At 34.5% G+C, this 17644-nt stretch overlaps 1 protein-coding gene across 1 annotated transcript in view; it reads right to left on the bottom strand.

Moving 5' to 3' along the window:
* SHOC1 (shortage in chiasmata 1) overlaps positions 1 to 12456 on the bottom strand; it is a 105364-nt gene extending 92908 nt beyond the window's left edge. The window contains exons 1-4 of the mRNA XM_089986956.1: positions 12086 to 12456; positions 11751 to 11834; positions 11205 to 11291; positions 11020 to 11109 (exon numbers count right to left, since the gene is read on the bottom strand). Of these exons, the coding sequence (XP_089843082.1) occupies positions 11020 to 11109; positions 11205 to 11291; positions 11751 to 11834; positions 12086 to 12346 (522 nt within the window). The 5' untranslated portion in view covers positions 12347 to 12456. The remainder of the gene's footprint in view (positions 1 to 11019; positions 11110 to 11204; positions 11292 to 11750; positions 11835 to 12085) is intronic.
* Between the last annotated feature and the right edge of the window lie 5188 nt (positions 12457 to 17644).

Raw genomic sequence — 17644 nt, 5'->3', positions numbered from 1 at the left:
ATTTTTGAACAAAATCTCAAAATCGCACTATATTAGTCGACCGATAAAATTCTAGTCGACTGGTGTTTTATATTTTGGAATGTATCGCACCATATTAGTCGACCAATATATTTCTAGTCGACTGATGATATTTTTAGAATAAGTCGCACTTTTTAGTCGACCGATAAAGTTTTAGTCGACTAAATTTTTTTAAGTGAAGGGACCCGACACCCCTTGGATTTGTTTTTAAACCCGTTTTTTTTTTTTTTTTAAAAAGGAGGCATCATGTCGGTTTAGTAAGCAACGAAGTAGTGATGGGAGTGTAGTGAAGCTTGGTGAGCAAGATATACCGGTGAATGATTATTTCAAATATTTGGGATCCATCATTCAAAAGTATGGAGAAATTGATGGAGATGTAAATCATAGGATAAAGGTTGGGTGGATGAAATGGAAAAGTGCTACTGGAGTGTTGTGCGATCGTAGAATGCCATTGCGGTTGAAGGGAAAGTTTTATAGGACGACTATTAGACCCGCTTTACTTTATGGTACGGAATGTTGGGCTGCCAAGAGACATCATATTCAAAAAATGAGTGTAGCTGAGATGCGGATGCTTAGATGGATGTGTGGAAATACAATAAAAGATAAGATTCGGAACGAAGAGATACGTAAGAAGGTAGGTGTTGCACCCATTGAAAATAAGATGCGAGAGAATCGTTTACGGTGGTTTGGACATATTCGGCGAAGGCCTAATGATGCTCCAGTTAGAAGGTTGGAGAAATGGGAAAATATATTAGTTAAAAGAGGTCGGGGTAGGCCTAGGAAGACTTGGATGGAGATGATAGGAAAGGATATGAATGCTTTGAACCTCACCGAGGACATGGCGTTGGATAGAAATGATTGGAGGAAAAGGATTCATGTGGAAGACCCAAAATGAATTTCTTTTTTGGTTCATATCGCTGACCCCAATTGTTTTGGGATTAAGGCGTAGTTGTTGTTGTTGTTGTTTTAAAAAAGGAGGCATCGTTTCACTTCGTACCTTTTCGTTTTTCTTAAAAACGAAACCCTTAAACCCCTCTTTCTCTCTTGCCTCTCTCTCTTCCGGAAAAACCCTCGGAGTGTCGTTCGACTCCATCATCGCCGGGATTTTCTTACCGTAACAAGGAGACACCAGAATCTTCTAGCCGTGATCTTGAAACGCCGGAATCCTCTTGCAGTGACTGGCGCATCTTCAAAACACGCCGGAACTCTCTTGCCGTGTTTTAAAATAGAGGTACGAGTTAAAAGTCTATTTTGCTTATGCTATTTTTGCCCTTACTCTTTTTTATTCTGACAAAGGGGGAGAAAAAGATAAAGATAGCATTACATTGAAATTGCAGGAGATCTTGAGAAAAAGATAATAGCAATTACATTACAGGAGATCTTGCATGAGAAATGCAAAATTAAGAGAAAAAGAAAGCTTTGAATGAATGTATTTCTAAATACATGAAGAAATCATGAATGGAAATGCAAACCAATCAATATGTGATATATGTGCTTTAAATGTGCTAACTTTTAATGTTTTGCAACATATTGATAGGGGGAGTAAAATCTCCATCTATGCATCTAAATGCTTCATCTTTGATTAAGTTTGTCATCATCAAAAAGGGGAAGATTGTTACGACAATGAAGCCATACATGATACTTCAAGTACAAGGTTTTGATGATGAGCAAGTAGAATCAACTGCATTTCAGCTAAGGCTATGAAGAAATTGAAGAATTCGGTGAAGAATCCTTGAAGACTAGTGTGCAAATGTTTAATTCATTAAAAGTCTTAGATTCTTGTAAGAGCCTTACTTAGAGTGCATATTTAGGTTGCATTTCACCTTAAAAGTCTTTAGAAAAACTTTTCTAAAAGAAACTCTTTTGAAAATCTTTTTAGAAAACTCTTTTCTTAAATTTTCATGTTTATTAGTCGACTAATAGACTTATCAGTCGACTAATCCTTTCGCGTCATATTTTCTAAAAAATCATTTTTGTCAAATTAGTCGACCGAAGGTTTTATCAGTCGACTGGACAAAATGTCTGTTTTCTGGAAAATTAGCAGCAGTCGACTAATGGTTTTATCAGTCGACTGAACAGAACATGTGTTTTCTGAAAATTTAGCAGCAGTCGACTAATGCTTTTTATCAGTCGACCGAACAGAATGTTTGTTTTTCAGAAGATTTTAGCAGCAGTCGACTAAAAGGTTTTTCAGTCTACTGATGATATTATCAGTCGACTAACTTTTCTCTAGTCGACTAAGTTTCAAAAGTTCAGATTTTCAAACGGCTCGATTAACAGATCAGTCGACCGACGATAACTGTCAGTCTACTAATAACTAACTATTAGTCGACTAACTGATGTTTCAGTCGACTAATTTTGTCGTTTTCCTGAAACTTCAAAAAGGCGTGTCTTTTCATTTTTCAAACGTTTTGATCGTTCAAAATAGACAGTTTTGACACCCTTTCATACTCTCAACGTATAGAATCTTTTAACTATAAATATGAGTGCATTTTACACTAAAAAGGGAACAAGAATTCAATCGATTTGAATCAGTTACTTCTTGCTTTTCACTCCTATTCATTCAAGTATTTGTTTTCTCACTCACGTGATATTTTCACTTCAGTTTTTCACTCAAATCACTTTGAGAGATAGTGAATTCGTGAGTAGAGTGTTTCAACAACCTCAAAAGCCAATTGCATCTCATTTGCATTCAAAAGGAAGGCTCATAGGTTGTATTGTAAGTTGTTATTTCTTTTGTGTAAAAAGAAGGACTCCTTGGTGTAAAGGAGTTGTTTGCTTTCAGTAGGATTGTTACTGAAAGTGGGACCGGTTATGGTCTGTGTGATCTTGTAGTTTACAAGGTTGATAGTGGAAAATCTCAAGCGGGTTTTGCTTGGGGACTGGATGTAGGTCGGGTTTGACCGAACCAGGATAAAATCTTGTGTTCTTTGTGTGTTTGCTTTGAGATTTGCAAAATCATTCAATATTCCGCAGAAATTTTTTAAAAGCACTATTCACCCCCCCTCTAGTGCTCGTTGCCTCGATCCTAGTGCACTTTCAAATATCCCTTAGCCACTAATCTTGCTTTATATCGTTCTAAGGAAATATCACTTTTTGTCTTAACTTTGTAAACCCAACGACATCCAATAGCTTTTTTATTTAGAGGAAGTTGAACTAATTCCCAAGTTTTAGCCTTCTTTAAGGCATCTAGTTCTACCCTCATTGCTTCAATCCAATGTGATATATTTTTTGCTTGATTATAATGAGAAGGCTCATAATATGAATGTAAGGCTATTAGACGCTCTATAATTTGGTGAGAGAGATTCATATGAAACAAACCTATTAGGTGGAATTGATTATCTAGAGGAGCGCTTAAGGAAAGCTTCTTCTAGAGGTTCATTAAGCCGCAAGAATTTTTCTAAAGCACTAATAGGTTTCTCTTGCTCACGTCGGGTGTAAACATGTAGATTGTCACCATTAGTTGGTGATATTTCAATATTATGTGTCTTCACTATTATGTGTGTTTTCTAATATTTTCGAATGACTTAAAGATTCATCATTTGTATCTTCTAAAAGATCATTTAAAAACATATATTCAATTTCATTTTGTTTGTCTAATATTTCAAATCCGTTCTCATCTTCTAAAAATGTCACATCTTTTGGGACATATAACTTATTGTTTTTATAATCAAAACATCTATAGCCCTTTTGATTTTCACCATATCCCAAGAATACACGTTCAATTGTCTTTGGTAATAATTTATCTCTTTTATGTAAAAGAACAAAGCATTTACATCCAAAAATACGAAGACGATTGAAATCGGGTGCGATTTTAAAAAGCTTTTCATAAGGGGAGATATTATTTAATTTTAAGGACGACATTCGATTGATTAAGTGGAGGTTAACACTGTTTCGGTCAAAAAAAATTAGGAATATTTTTAGAAATAAGTAATGATCTAGTGGTTTCTAGGATATGCCTATGTTTTCTTTCCGCTAGACCGTTTTGTTGTGGAGTTCTTGGACATGATCTTTGATGACAAATGCCATGTTGTTTTAAATATATTTGAAATTCATTTGATAGGTATTCTCCTCCGGAGTCGGATCTAAGAATGGATATGTGATTTTGAAATTGATTACTTCCGATTTAAGGTTAAGAAAATAAATCCATACATATCTAGTATAATCATCAATAAAGGTCACATAATATGAATAACCACCTTTAGAGAGAACCGAGATGGTCCCCATACATCAGAATGCATCTATTCAAAAGGTCTAGTTGAAATAAAGGTTCTTGTAGGAAATAAAGTAGACTTCATTTTTCCAAAAATACAATCTTTGCAATTGATATCTTTTTCTTTACAAAACTTGTTTCTAAAAGGAAAAAGATATATTTTTAGAATAACTTGGATGTCCAAGTCTTTTATGCCAAGTTTCAATACTTTTATCTTGGACATAAATACAAAAAGATTTTGTAGGGAGTGTCAAGTGATTCATGTAGTAAAGATCTCCCTTTCTATGGCCTTGCCCAATCCGCTTCCCTGGAGATCCTGCACAAAGCACCCTTGAGATGCTTTGGAAAACACATACACAAGCCTTGAGAAAGAGACAATAGCCAAGTCCACTAAGGGACAACACATACACAAGCCTTGAGAAAGGCAAAAATATAAAAGCCTCTTTATTGAGAAAGAGAGAGAGCTCTCAAGCATGAAGAAAATACAAAGGGGTTCACCCCTATTTATACAAAGAGAAATGAGAAGAAGGGAGGCCATGTAGGCCACATGGCCTCAAAAGGAGAGTCACAAAGGGGGCTCCCATGGAGTCGTTGGGAGCCCCCAACGACTCTATGGTGGGGCCCCTTAAGTGGCTAAAAAGAAAGAAAATAAAAAAAGAAAAAATAAAATAAATACAAAAAAGAAAAAAAAAAGAAAAAAAAAAGTACCCCTATCGGGTACTGTGTGGAATGACCATAATACCCCTATTGGGTATTATGGTGTATTTGAAGAATATATATATATATATATATATATATATATATATATATATATATATATATATATATATATATATTATATATATATATATATATATTTATATATATATATATTTATATATATATATTTATATATATATATATGTAGAATGATGCACCACACCCTAGGTAGAGAGAGAGAGAGATAAGAGAGAGAGAGAGAGAGAGAGACGGCTGCACATGTAGAGAAACTCGTTAATTAACATTTAGGGCTCTCTTTATGTTAAATAGAGAGAGGCCAAAATAATAAATTACATCTAAGTCCCTTATTTAATAAAACTTTCAAATAACCTCCAAACTAAGAAGGTTTAAACTTAAACCACCTACTCTCAACACTCCCCCTCAAGCTGGAGCATAGATATCAATCATGTTCAGCTTGTCACACATTTTGAAAAATTTGGTCTAGCAATTGTAAACATATATGCAACTTGATCTTCCGACTTTAGATATTTGGTAGTGATATGTCCAGCTTGAACCATATCTCTTACATAGTGGCAATCAACCTCAATGTGCTTTGTTCTCTTATGAAAGACAGGATTGTTTGCTATATATGTTGCAGCCTTGTTATTACACATCATGGTCATAGGAGAGGAAACCTTCACCTGAAGATCATGAAGAACAATACGAACCCACATCAATTCAGCAGTTGTTTGGGCCATAGCCCGATATTCTGATTCTGCACTCGACCTAGAAACCACATTTTGTTTCTTACTTCTCTAAGAAATCAAGTTGTCTCCCAGAAACACACAGAATCCTGTGGTAGATTTTGTATCCACTACAGATCCTGCATAGTCAGCATCAGAATAGGCCACTATCTGCAAAGTTCCACCTTTCCTGAACAATAACCCCTTTCCAGGAGAAGATTTTAGATATCTGAGAATCATAATAGTTGCATTCCAGTGTACCTCAGTTGGTTTGTCCATAAACTGGCTAACTTTTGCTTACTGCTAAAGCAATATCCGGTCTGGTCACAGTTACATATAGTAGCTTCCCTACTAGGGAGCGATAGCTTTTGCTATCAACCGATTTTGACCCTTCTTCAAACAACTGAACTTTATGGTCCATGGGAATATTTGCTGGTTTGGCTCCCAACATTCCTGTTTCCTTTAGTAAGTCAAGAACATACTTTCGTTGAGACAAAACCATCCCTTCACGGCTCCTGGCAACTTTTATACCTAGAAAATACCTGAGTGAGCCAAGATCTTTTGTAACAAAGTGTTTTTGAAGATGAGCCTTTGTGGCTTCAATAGCTTTCACATCATCTCCTGTAAGAATGATGTCATCCACATGTACCACCATAACAACTATGCTAGAGCTACTTTTCTTGATAAATAATGTATGATCGGCTGCTGACCTATTAAAGCCAAAGCGTGACATCACTTCAAACAACTTTTGAAACCATGCACCAGGACTTTGTTTCAAGCCATAAATCGCCTTTCTCAATCTACACACCTTCTGACAGTCCCCCTCAACCTTGAATCTTGGAGGTTGTTGCATGTAAACGGTCTCAGATAGATCCCCATATAGAAACACATTTTTCACATCTAATTGGTACAAGCTCCAACCATGTTGAACAACTACTGAGAGAACAAAACGAATGGTACCCATCCGTGCAACAAGAGAAAAGGTTTCAAAGAAATCAATACCATATGTCTGAGTATACCCTTTTGCTACTAATCTGGCCTTGTACCTTTCAATAGAACCATCGGATTTGTACTTTATTGTATATACCCATTTACATCCAACAATGTCAGCATCTGCTGGGGAATCAACTAGATCCCATGTATGCTGAGATACTAAAGCATATGTCAGAGGAAAAATACCAAACAGAAACAAAAAATTATCAAAATTTTACATTAAATAGTCTACATCAACACAAAGCCACTGCACTTTACAGATCTCGAATCGGATATCGGATGAAAGAAATAACACATCTGCAAGTTATGCTTGAAATTAAACAACGATTTTAATCAACAGAAATCCCAATTTGACTTTGTGTTTTATTAACAGGGTTCCCGAATCCCAAAACATCTGATTTTTTTACAGTAGTTCACTGACATATCCGTGAACAACATATAAAAAAATTAGAAATTTTTTAATGAATATTTCAATACGAACTAACATGCTTTCTATTGATCTGAAATTAAAATATGCAGAAATCTAAGAAACACTAAAAAAATATGATTTAACCATTGATTGTTATCTTTAGTGTAATCGCGCTCAAAGTCTTAACCGTTTTTAAAAATCGTTTTCACATTATAAGATCTAATTTACTTAAACTTATAAAAAAAATGGTCTCAAAATTTCAATATTTGAACTATAATTAAGGTTAAAAATTTTGGGGCATTACATCTAGAGGAACCCCATCATCAATTTTCAACTTTGTTCCTACCACTTAAGGAGTTTCACAAATTTTATAATCTATAATTCCTGACCTGTCAATAATCTCAAAAACAAGTTTAGTTTGAGACAAAAAATAACCCCTGTGAGAGTAGACAACTTTTATGCCTAAAAAATATGTCAGAAAACCTAAGTCTGACATTTCATATCTTTCGGTCAATATGGACTTGATACTCTTAATCCCTTTAGTATCGTCACCTATAATTAGTATATCATCAATATATAATAATAAAATTATAATTCCTGCATTAGATTTCTTGACAAACAAGGCAGTGTCAGTATAACATGAAGTAAAACATTTTTCTATCATTAAATTATTAAACTGATCATACCAAGCCTTGGGAGCTTGTTTCAAACCATAGAGAGCTTTTTACAGACGAACTTTACCTTTATGAACATCCATTCCTGGAGGAACATCCATATAGACTTCTTAATTTAGGTCTCCATTTAAAAATGCATTTTTAACGTCCATTTGATATGTGTTACAAAAAGATTCTTTGAGAATATGAAGAAAGTCCATGTAGTAGAGATTTTCCCTCCTATGTCCTTCCCCAATTAGTTTCCCTGAGTGGTGATCTTGCACCCAACACTTTTTAGATGAGAAGCAAACCTCATGTCCACAATCTGAAATTTGAGATAAGGAAAACAAGTTTAAATTGAGTTTTGGAACAATTCTAACTTTGGGAACTTGAAAATCTTTTGAAATACTTTTAAACATACCAATGCTTTTGATTTCTAAATTAATTTCATCGGTTGTAGAAACAAGTATGAGTGGAGGATGTTTTAAGGTTTAGTGCATTCAAATAAGAGAGATTCAAGAGGAGTCATATGAAAAGAGGCTCCAGAATCAAGTATCCAAGAAAGCATACCAAGAGGAGAGGATGTGGAGACGGCGGCACCGAAAGTATGAGTGGAGGATGTTTTAAGGAATTGTTGAAGTGCTTCCATCAACTGAGTGATGGTATCCTTAAGATCTCCTTTCTTATGTGCTTCACCATTTTTTGATGATTCTTTAATGGTAGTCGCCTTCTTCTTGAGCTTTGGAGAATCCGATTTGATATGTCCCAGTTCATTACAAAAATGGCATATAATCTTCCTCCCTCCTCCATAGTCATTCCTCCCATAATTATTTCTTTCAAAATAAGGTCTATAAGACTTAACATAATTGCTAGGTTTTGATACGACAAGGACTTCATCACTTCCTTTGTTCATGCCAAGTTTAGTTTCGGCTTAATATATTTTGGCAAGAGCATCGCTAAGTAATGTAGTTTCGGTCCTATGCAAAATAGAAGACCTAACTTGTTCAAATTCGGCTCTCAACCCAAATAGGAATGTAAAGAGTTGTTCATTTTCCAATTGTTTGTGCCTCATCTCGATACTAGGTCCTTTCCATTGAGGTTCAAGCACAGCTAATTCATCCCAAAGAGGAGAGAGAATTTCAAAGTAATCTCTTACACTCTTATCTCCTTGTCTTGTGGTTCGAACCTTCTCTTGGAGGAAATATTGTTTAGCCAAGTCTTTTTGAACAAATATGTTTCTTAAAAAGACTCATGCATCACAAGCCTTCTTAAATTTAACAATATTAGTGGTTATCTTAAGTTCCATGCTATTTAGGAACCAAGATAAGATTTGCGTGTTCTCGGCCTCCCAATCTTCCACCTTAATATGAAATTCATTTAAAGATTTTTCTCTTTCATCATTATCAAGAGCTCCAATTTGGTCACCATCCTTTTAAGTATGGGTTGTAAAGGTTCCATGTCTTTCATCCTAACATGAGAGGGAGTGTTATGAAATAGGAGTCTTATTTTGTCCATATTGTATTTTTCCTTATGTTTGACCAGAGTTAGGAAAGTGGGAAGCTTTTTAGACAGGTGGGAAGCTCGCTTCGGAAACGCGATACTCCTCGCTTCCGGAACTTGATGAGAACCTCGATTCCCCCACGTTTCTCCTATGCTTTTCACATGCTTCATTTCTTCTTATTATATGTTCTCTTAACTTTTCATGCTTTTTATGTGTTTTCTCTAACTCTTCTCACTCACTTCCATGTGCTTTCGCTAAATTGGTAGTCATCATTTTTAGATTTTGTTAAAAATTTAATTCTTACACTAAAAAATCATGAAATTTAATGTTAGTCACTTTTATTTTAGTTTTTATGTGTTTTATTTTGATTCTCATTCAATTCTTATGTTTTTTTTAATCCTCGCTTCCCGCTTCCTATATATTTTAAAATGCATCGCTTCTCGCTTCTCGCTTCTCGCTTCCGCTTCCCGTATCGTTTCCCTCTTCCGCTTCCTAGTCTGGCAACCTTGTGTTTGACTTCTCTTGCGCATATGCTGTCCATAATACACTGTATGAGGAGTGTTTTTCTCCAGTGTACCCTAATTAACTTTTTAGTAGAGGAGGGGCCCGAAGGTGTTGGCCCCAATCCTCCTTTCTTTCTCTCTTATACGTTGTCTCTTCTGTCTCAAATCGTCATCTTCTCATTTTTCTCTTACATTCCTCTTCTTCCTTCTCTAACTAGTGATGGCATGGATTTTCAGCCACATAGATCATATTTCAAACAAGAGTGTCCTATAATCCTTTCAATTTGCTACTTGTAAAATGTTCCCTCCAATTTACTACTTAAATGTTCTTCATGGCAACCACATTTGCCAAATCCTACAACTTAGGATCTGTCATTCTTGTTTAATTTCTAGTCAAGTTAATAAGCAAATAAATAGTAAGTCATGTTCTGATAAGCCCATGACTCCATATTTTAGCTTGTGAAAATTATCCATCAAAACTGATTATTTAAAACAATCAAGCAATTATTACCCTAAAGCATCACTTGTGCCCAAAATGCTAATCTCTTCTTAAATGAACAAAACAATTAATTGACAATATTTTGCTCAAGAATAATCATGTCAACAATAAAATAGAATGTGGCAAAAACATCTTAGCATTGTAAATCGTAGTGGAATGGTTGTGAGATGACTCAATTTCTTTCGCAAAAACAAATATGTACTCAACCACTGCTAATGTAATGGTGCTAATAAGGATTAATACTTTTAAGAAGAATGGTGTTGTTAACTGAAAATATCTATAAATAGATAAAACTAACAACATAGCAAAAGACATGGATAGATTTTCCCTAAAACATGGTATACCTTCTCATTGTTTTGCAACAAACTTTTGTGGACATGTAACATACTAAGGAAAATTCAAGCAGTTGACTGGAATTGGGAGTCCATTATAATTCTTCAGCTTGTACAAGTCGTAGATGTATTCCATTCTTCAGTGATTTTGGTCCAATATACATTCTCATTTTAAGAAAACTGGCAGAAACTGCATTCATGTCAAAATTCTAAATGTTTTTCTGCCTAGAGCTATTGATGGGTTGGGTTTTCCTGCAATGCTATCATATTCTACTTAAAGAAGCACTTGGGAGATTTCCCAACATCATGTATTTGGTAGATAGTGATGATGATGATGATAATGATGATGATGATGGCGGTGACAAGGCTAACACAATAAAACAAATGAACTCTAGGCAAAATTCTTCAAGAAACCTTGTCATTCATTTCTCTAGGGGGGATGGGAATTCAAGATACCATAGGAAGTCCAATTTCCGGTATCTCAAATAGAGGTCCTTTAAATATTCTGCTGTCCTCTGCCGCACCAGCTAAATCACCTTTGTCTTCCTGGAGTAGAATTATAAAAATTAAAACAAATGAAAAGATGATCAATATAAAATAAAAAGACAGCCTTCAGGAAAATTCATCGCTCTGTACTTTACATGATGAATTTCCGCTCCTATAGTTACAATGTGATCTGCTTTATAGTTTCCGTCCTCGTTCTGTGAGCTAAAATCCTCGTTTTCTGTCTAGAAAAAGCAACGAATCCGATCATAAAATAAGTTAAAATTAACCAGAAAACTGAAAATAAAAGGGAGAAATTAGACATTGAATAACAGAAAATTTTCGTGGATGGCTTTCAATTTCTAGCATTCAAGGAATTTCTTTGAAATATTTGGCCCTCCTTTTGCAACAAGGGAAATTCAGTTTCTTCATAAAGGAAAAAAGGAAGTGCATCGGAACTAAATGAAAATTAGAAACAGAAAACATTAAATCAAGTGTAAGATAAAAGGAATCTGGGCCTCTTTTTTCAGAAAAAAATATGTGACAGAGATCATGATTATGGACCGCCTAGGGTTTCCGAATCATTTATCCTCCGTTTCTCGTTTTTCCCTAGGATGATGTCAATGACGAAAATAAAGAAATAAAAATAAACTAAAAAAAAGTATTCCTAAAGCAATAATTGAACCGTGAAAAAGAGCAATCACCGTTGAAATTTTAATTCCAGCTGTTCCAAGTTGATTTCTTTTGCATCTTTGGTTCTCCCTTTGCGCAGCATAAAATTCGTGTTCCTTGTGCCAAAAAAATAGCAAAAGATAATGTTAAGCAAAAAATAAAACCTAAAACACAAACTCCAACATAAAGAAACAAGATCATGAGCGTCCTTCATAGAAATCTACTATTTTTCGAGAACTTCCACACCGTAGAGTTTTGAATGAAGTTCCTCATAACTCGATCCCTTGCAAACTTCATTTTTCCTATAATTCAACACTCCATGTGCGTCCTATAATTCGATCACTTGTACACTCAGAACCCAGTTTACCAGAAATGCCTGAGATGCCAGAAAATCGCCATAGATTTGAGGGATGACGGCAGAGATGAAACGAGATAGCGCGTTCTCGTAGAAGAGAGCGTGTAGATCCGCAGAAATTGAGAGAACGAGATCAGAGTAGCAGAATTCTTCATCCGGGATCCGATCAGAGGGAAACGAGTCGGGAACCGGCAGCGAGAGGAAGTCGAACTCGTCGCCAACGTCTCTCGACGGACGGTGGAAGTAATCGATGCTCAGGAAGCGCGATCGCATGCTAATTTCTCTCTGTCTCTCTCTGGTTTTTCTTCGGAATCAGAGATGAAGAAGAAGACGACGACGAGTTTTCACAACGTTATCCGATGGAATTTTGACGCGGATAATGACGTTTTGAAGACCAACTCCCCGTGGGGCTTATTATATACCCCCGCCCCCTCCCTCGTCCTACTCGGCGATTGGTCCATACGTGACTCGAACCGGTTTAAAAAGCCATACGAATCGATAAGGGCCAGTTCGATCGGCTGGTTGGTCAAGTCCTAGGGTCTAATTGGATCGGGTTCAGTTGGACCTCCATTCCATATCCGACTGAACAGATGCTTTGCTCTTGGGCATGGATCTTAAAATATATTCCAAATGTAGCCATATCAGATTCAGATTCATCCGGTCCAACTTTTTGGATTTGGATTCTAATCACTGTTTTCAATTTTAGGTTTGAAGATCAAGTTCTAGGGCTTATTTAGCCCCACCCTTCCCTCGTCTTGCTCCGCATTTAATCCCTTCTTGGGCCTGGCAAAGTGAACCGGTTTTAAAATCCGATAAAATTTAGACTGGGACCTTAAAGTAAGATCTGAATGTGCAAATGGATTGGATTCAGATTCACTAGATTGTTTTCAGAGAAAGGCTCAGGTTACAATTTTTTTCAAATATAAAATTCAGATCCAAATCAAATCTAATCCCTTTGAGCTTTTTTGCATGGAAGAAGCTTGCTTTATACCTTTTTTTTTTCCTTCTAATCTAGTATTACCATATATATATTTAGGTCTAGAGACAAGGATACTCGGTAGGATCTTATTTGGAGAAGATGAAGCTTCAGCTTTAGCACTTAGAATTTGGTTCCGATTTGGAGCTGAGGATTGTTGTCTGGCGTGCTTCATTATGGTTGGGTTGAAGTTTCAAACCATGTGGATCATTGGTTAAAGTAAGGACCTTTGTCTGGTTTGATTCATTATGTTTGGACCATTGTCTAGTTTGCTTCATTTTGGTTGCCTACAGGTCATGACATCTTACAAAAGGCTTCACCCATGGGGTCACATGACATGATAAAGAATTTAAAGTGGGTCGGACGTTTGATGATGTGACAAAATGTCCCGAGACTTTGATGAATTTTATCATCGTAAAATGACCATACTATTTTGGTAATTTGATGTATTTTCCTAAAAAATCTATAATTTTTTATATTCTTACCATATCCAAAATCGTAAATATCTAGATTTAAAAGAGCGGTGAAAGTTAAACCACAAAAATCACAAATATCATACTCTTTCATATATAATAAATATTTTCGCATAAAAATATTTTCAAAACATCTCTCACAAATAACATACTTTCGCATATATCTTGAAATCACGTAAATTTATGTGCGAAACACTTACCACTAATTTTGCAAATAGCTTATGTTTTCGCATATATTGCATGCTTTTGCATGGAGTTATTAGCGAATCTCTAGATATTACAAATATTGTGCTTAAATATTTGCAAAATTATGACAAACATATAATATTTCTTATTTTTTACGAATTTCTTGAATCATATAGAAACCTATTGTAGTCCCCAACCTACTTATTTTCGCATAATCTAGGGTTTTTTTTTTGTCTTTTCTCCCAAATGAGTGGTCCACAACCTGCTTTCTTTTTAGCTACCAATTCCAACAACTATTTCTAACTCATTTACATATATCAGAATTGTTCGCATATATGTTCTGAAACTCGTGAAGTATATTTGCAAAAATTCTATGACAAAAATTAGTCAATTTTGTAAAACTGTTTCTTTATTAATAATTATAAAAATTAGCTAATCAATATGATTAACATAGAATTAAATAGATTTTGTTTGCATGAAATCAGATAACTTGAAGTTTAACAATTACAAAGTTACATTCAATACATGGCCTTCATTACGAAGTTATAGTCAAAGTTTAACTTGATCCATTCAATTACAAAGTTTAACATGATTCATTCGATTACAAATGTAAGTTTAACTTTATTTATTATAAAGGTGCATAATTGTCCATAGTTCAGCTTGTTGGACAGACTCTTTCGGCACACATCTAACTGATGTCTTTGTCTTTTCATTATCTCTTTCACCCTTGAAAGCATTTTCCTTCATATGCTTGTAGAACTTTATCATACAATTCCTTGTATATATGACATCTTTCTGAGAATAATTCTTTATTAGCAAACAATTAACTACAGCAAATATCTTAAACTAGTGAACAATTGATATATAAATACATACATGCATGAAGTTCAATCTTTAATTTCTGCCCAAGTACTGCATATATTGTATGACAAATATATTGCAGTCCTACTTGTAAAACGAGAAAATATCAAGTGAAAAACATGTGCATGTACATGTACAAAATGAATTAACAAACAAATACAAAGTAATTACCTATTCTCTTGTTGAAGAATACCCTTCATCCTCTCTAGTGTCCAATCTTTATAATAGTCAAACCCAAATTACACTAAAAGAATGAACGTGCAATACATATGCATGAAAAAGAGATAACAAATATACAAAAAAAATGAGATAACAAACATACACAAAAAAATAAGTACATTACTAAGTAAGTTATGTTATCGTACTATTTGTTTGAGATTTTTATCTGCTAAATATGTGTTCGGCATGGAATTATACAACCAGAAGTCCTTTAATTTCATGTTCATTTTCCAAAGAACCCAATGCTTGTTTCTCTCATTGAAATGAATTAAAAGCTGCAACATAAATCTAGTATAACATCATGGTGCACATGAAAATTTATTTGTAAGTGGTCATGCATATATTTTTGTATTTTATTTATACTATTTTATGCATGATCTAAAAAAAATTGCATTAAAAACTCATTTTTATCGTTAGTTTTGAGAAATTGTTTTAAAATAAATTTTATGTAGGATCGTTGGCAAGTTGTCTCTTTCTCTGTCCTCGTTGTGAGCCACTTGGATTCTTTGTATGAATCTTGCTAATTGCTACATAGTAAATACAATGTGGTAATAAAAGAATAAACAAAATTACGTGCAGATGTAACAAAAAAATAAACAAATAAACGTGCAAAATTGATACTTATGTCACTTGCCAATAGAGTTTCTTTGTCAAACTCATACTCTCTCGACTCGGGGGTGTTCTCTTCTATAGCTTTTTCTTTCTCATTAACATGTTCTTAACAATAAAATAAATTATATCTGATTAATATCAAATATACACATATGATTTAAGATATTTCTTATACCTCATGTATGATCGACTGTTCCTTGCTCTTTGAAACTTGGGGCTCTTTGAATTTCTTTCTTGTATAAGAATATTTACGGCCATACATCTCAAACTACCTAGATATATACATAAAGAAGCAAGTAATTAAAAATCACTAGATATACACATCGAAAAGTAATTAATTAAAAAATATTAGATATACACATAAAGAGACAATTAATTAAAAAACACTGGATATGCACATAAAGAAGCAATTAATTAAAAAATATTAGATATGCACAAAAGAAGCAATTCATTAAACAACACTAGATATATTTACATACTGTTATTCGTGGTGTCGTCTATTATAGCCAACCTCATCAAATACACTACACTTGTATAACACAACATCCATGTGTTCTGTTTTCCATCTATTAATCTTAGGTCGCCTTACTTTGCGAACCACTTTTGGTGGATAGACAACTATAAGACTAGGTGGAGTGATGTGTGAGACATTATCCGACATCGAGAATAATAGATATTAAATATATATAGCATGATATAATTCAACTTTGAACTACTTATCGTAGTAATTCTCTGGTAGGTTGCCCTCATACAAAATGCATTTGATCATATATTCGCAATGAATTCTGCTAACTTGCGAGTCTTCACAAGAGTACAAGTGCCTTTAAAGATCAACACTATAATTGTAAGATCGATCGTGGGCTTCGTACCATTGTTGGAGGCAATGCACTACTTGCACGCGTATTTGTTGTACCTTTTACTTTAGTTCCTCTAGCTTTTTTTGACCTTCAATACCATAACGCATGTCATATGTTGCCCTCCTCAATCTTTCTTTGCTCAAAAAGTTTTATCAGCATGAGATAAAGCCTTTCAATTAGTGAAATTAGAGGCTTGTCATGTATGGTGATAATCCATAAATTGAAGCTTTTCGCTATATTAGTTGTTAAGCAATCATATCTTTTTGCTTGAAAGTGACAGTTAGCCCAATGTTTTGGATCTACTTGATTGGCAATATAATTGTATGCATTTGTGCTTTGCTCTTTACCTTTGTCAAAAGAATAAATGCATTGTTTCATGGCTGTTTGAACTGCACTCCACCAAAGTATACTGAGTGATGAACCAAATTTCTTTAAAAATTTCTTTGTCAAATGCTTCTTACAAATCCAGCATGACATATAGGCCATGTGTGGAGGATAACATACTTTAAACCGTGATGCTTATCTGAAATAATTGTCAATACTCCTCTCTCTCTAAACTCATCAAAGTGTAAGAATTTGACTTTAATACCACTAAAAACTATGACCATAAATCTTTAGACTATTTATCAATAACTGCATATACTACCAGAAATATCTCACCACAAGGATCAATACTATAGGCCAACAACAATATACCCGCATATCTTTCTTTCTGTTAGTATTCAACAGAGGATCCAAATAGGCATAAAGCATCTTGAAGAACTGCTCAAATGAACCATAGAATGCAACCTTAGTGTGTTCTCATCTACGCTATGCTTATATGTAAGTAACCTCTACACCTTCCTCGTGAGTGATGTCATTCATGATTTCTCTTGAAGTTATATTCTGGTTATCGTGCATGTGTTTGTGAATAACACTTGAAATTCATGCCTGCATCATTCCCATATTTCCAATATTCAAGATTAACCATCAAAATATATGTTTCATCATCACGTCTACATCTCAACAATAAATTATACGGAAATTACAACTTGTACCTAGCATTGTTGTATGCCCAAAAAGGTTGCATGTCATTTAGATTACTGACATTGGTTTGCCTATGTGGTTCCACATCCTTTGCAGTGATCCATTTATCATGTACAACATCAATATTGTCCACTGTTTATGACAATTAGACAATTGACAAAGGACTTAGATCAATAGATAGTGCCTAAGATAGATGCACATTCTACACGAGATTCACATCATTTCATTGATCAACTGTTCCTTATTTAACTGCTCTTTCATTAACTTTGCATGCTTTCAAGTAAACATCACCACTAAATAACATTGATTTTAGATCATCATCATCTTCATCCTCAACATCTATCCATATTTATTGGTTGTT

The sequence above is a fragment of the Nuphar pumila genome, chromosome 2 (assembly GCF_984573655.1).
Source record: "Nuphar pumila chromosome 2, dmNupPumi1.hap1.1, whole genome shotgun sequence".
In the NCBI taxonomy this organism is placed as follows: domain Eukaryota; kingdom Viridiplantae; phylum Streptophyta; class Magnoliopsida; order Nymphaeales; family Nymphaeaceae; genus Nuphar; species Nuphar pumila.
Note: the sequence above shows the minus strand (reverse complement) of the source record. Positions and strands in the feature narration are given on the sequence as shown.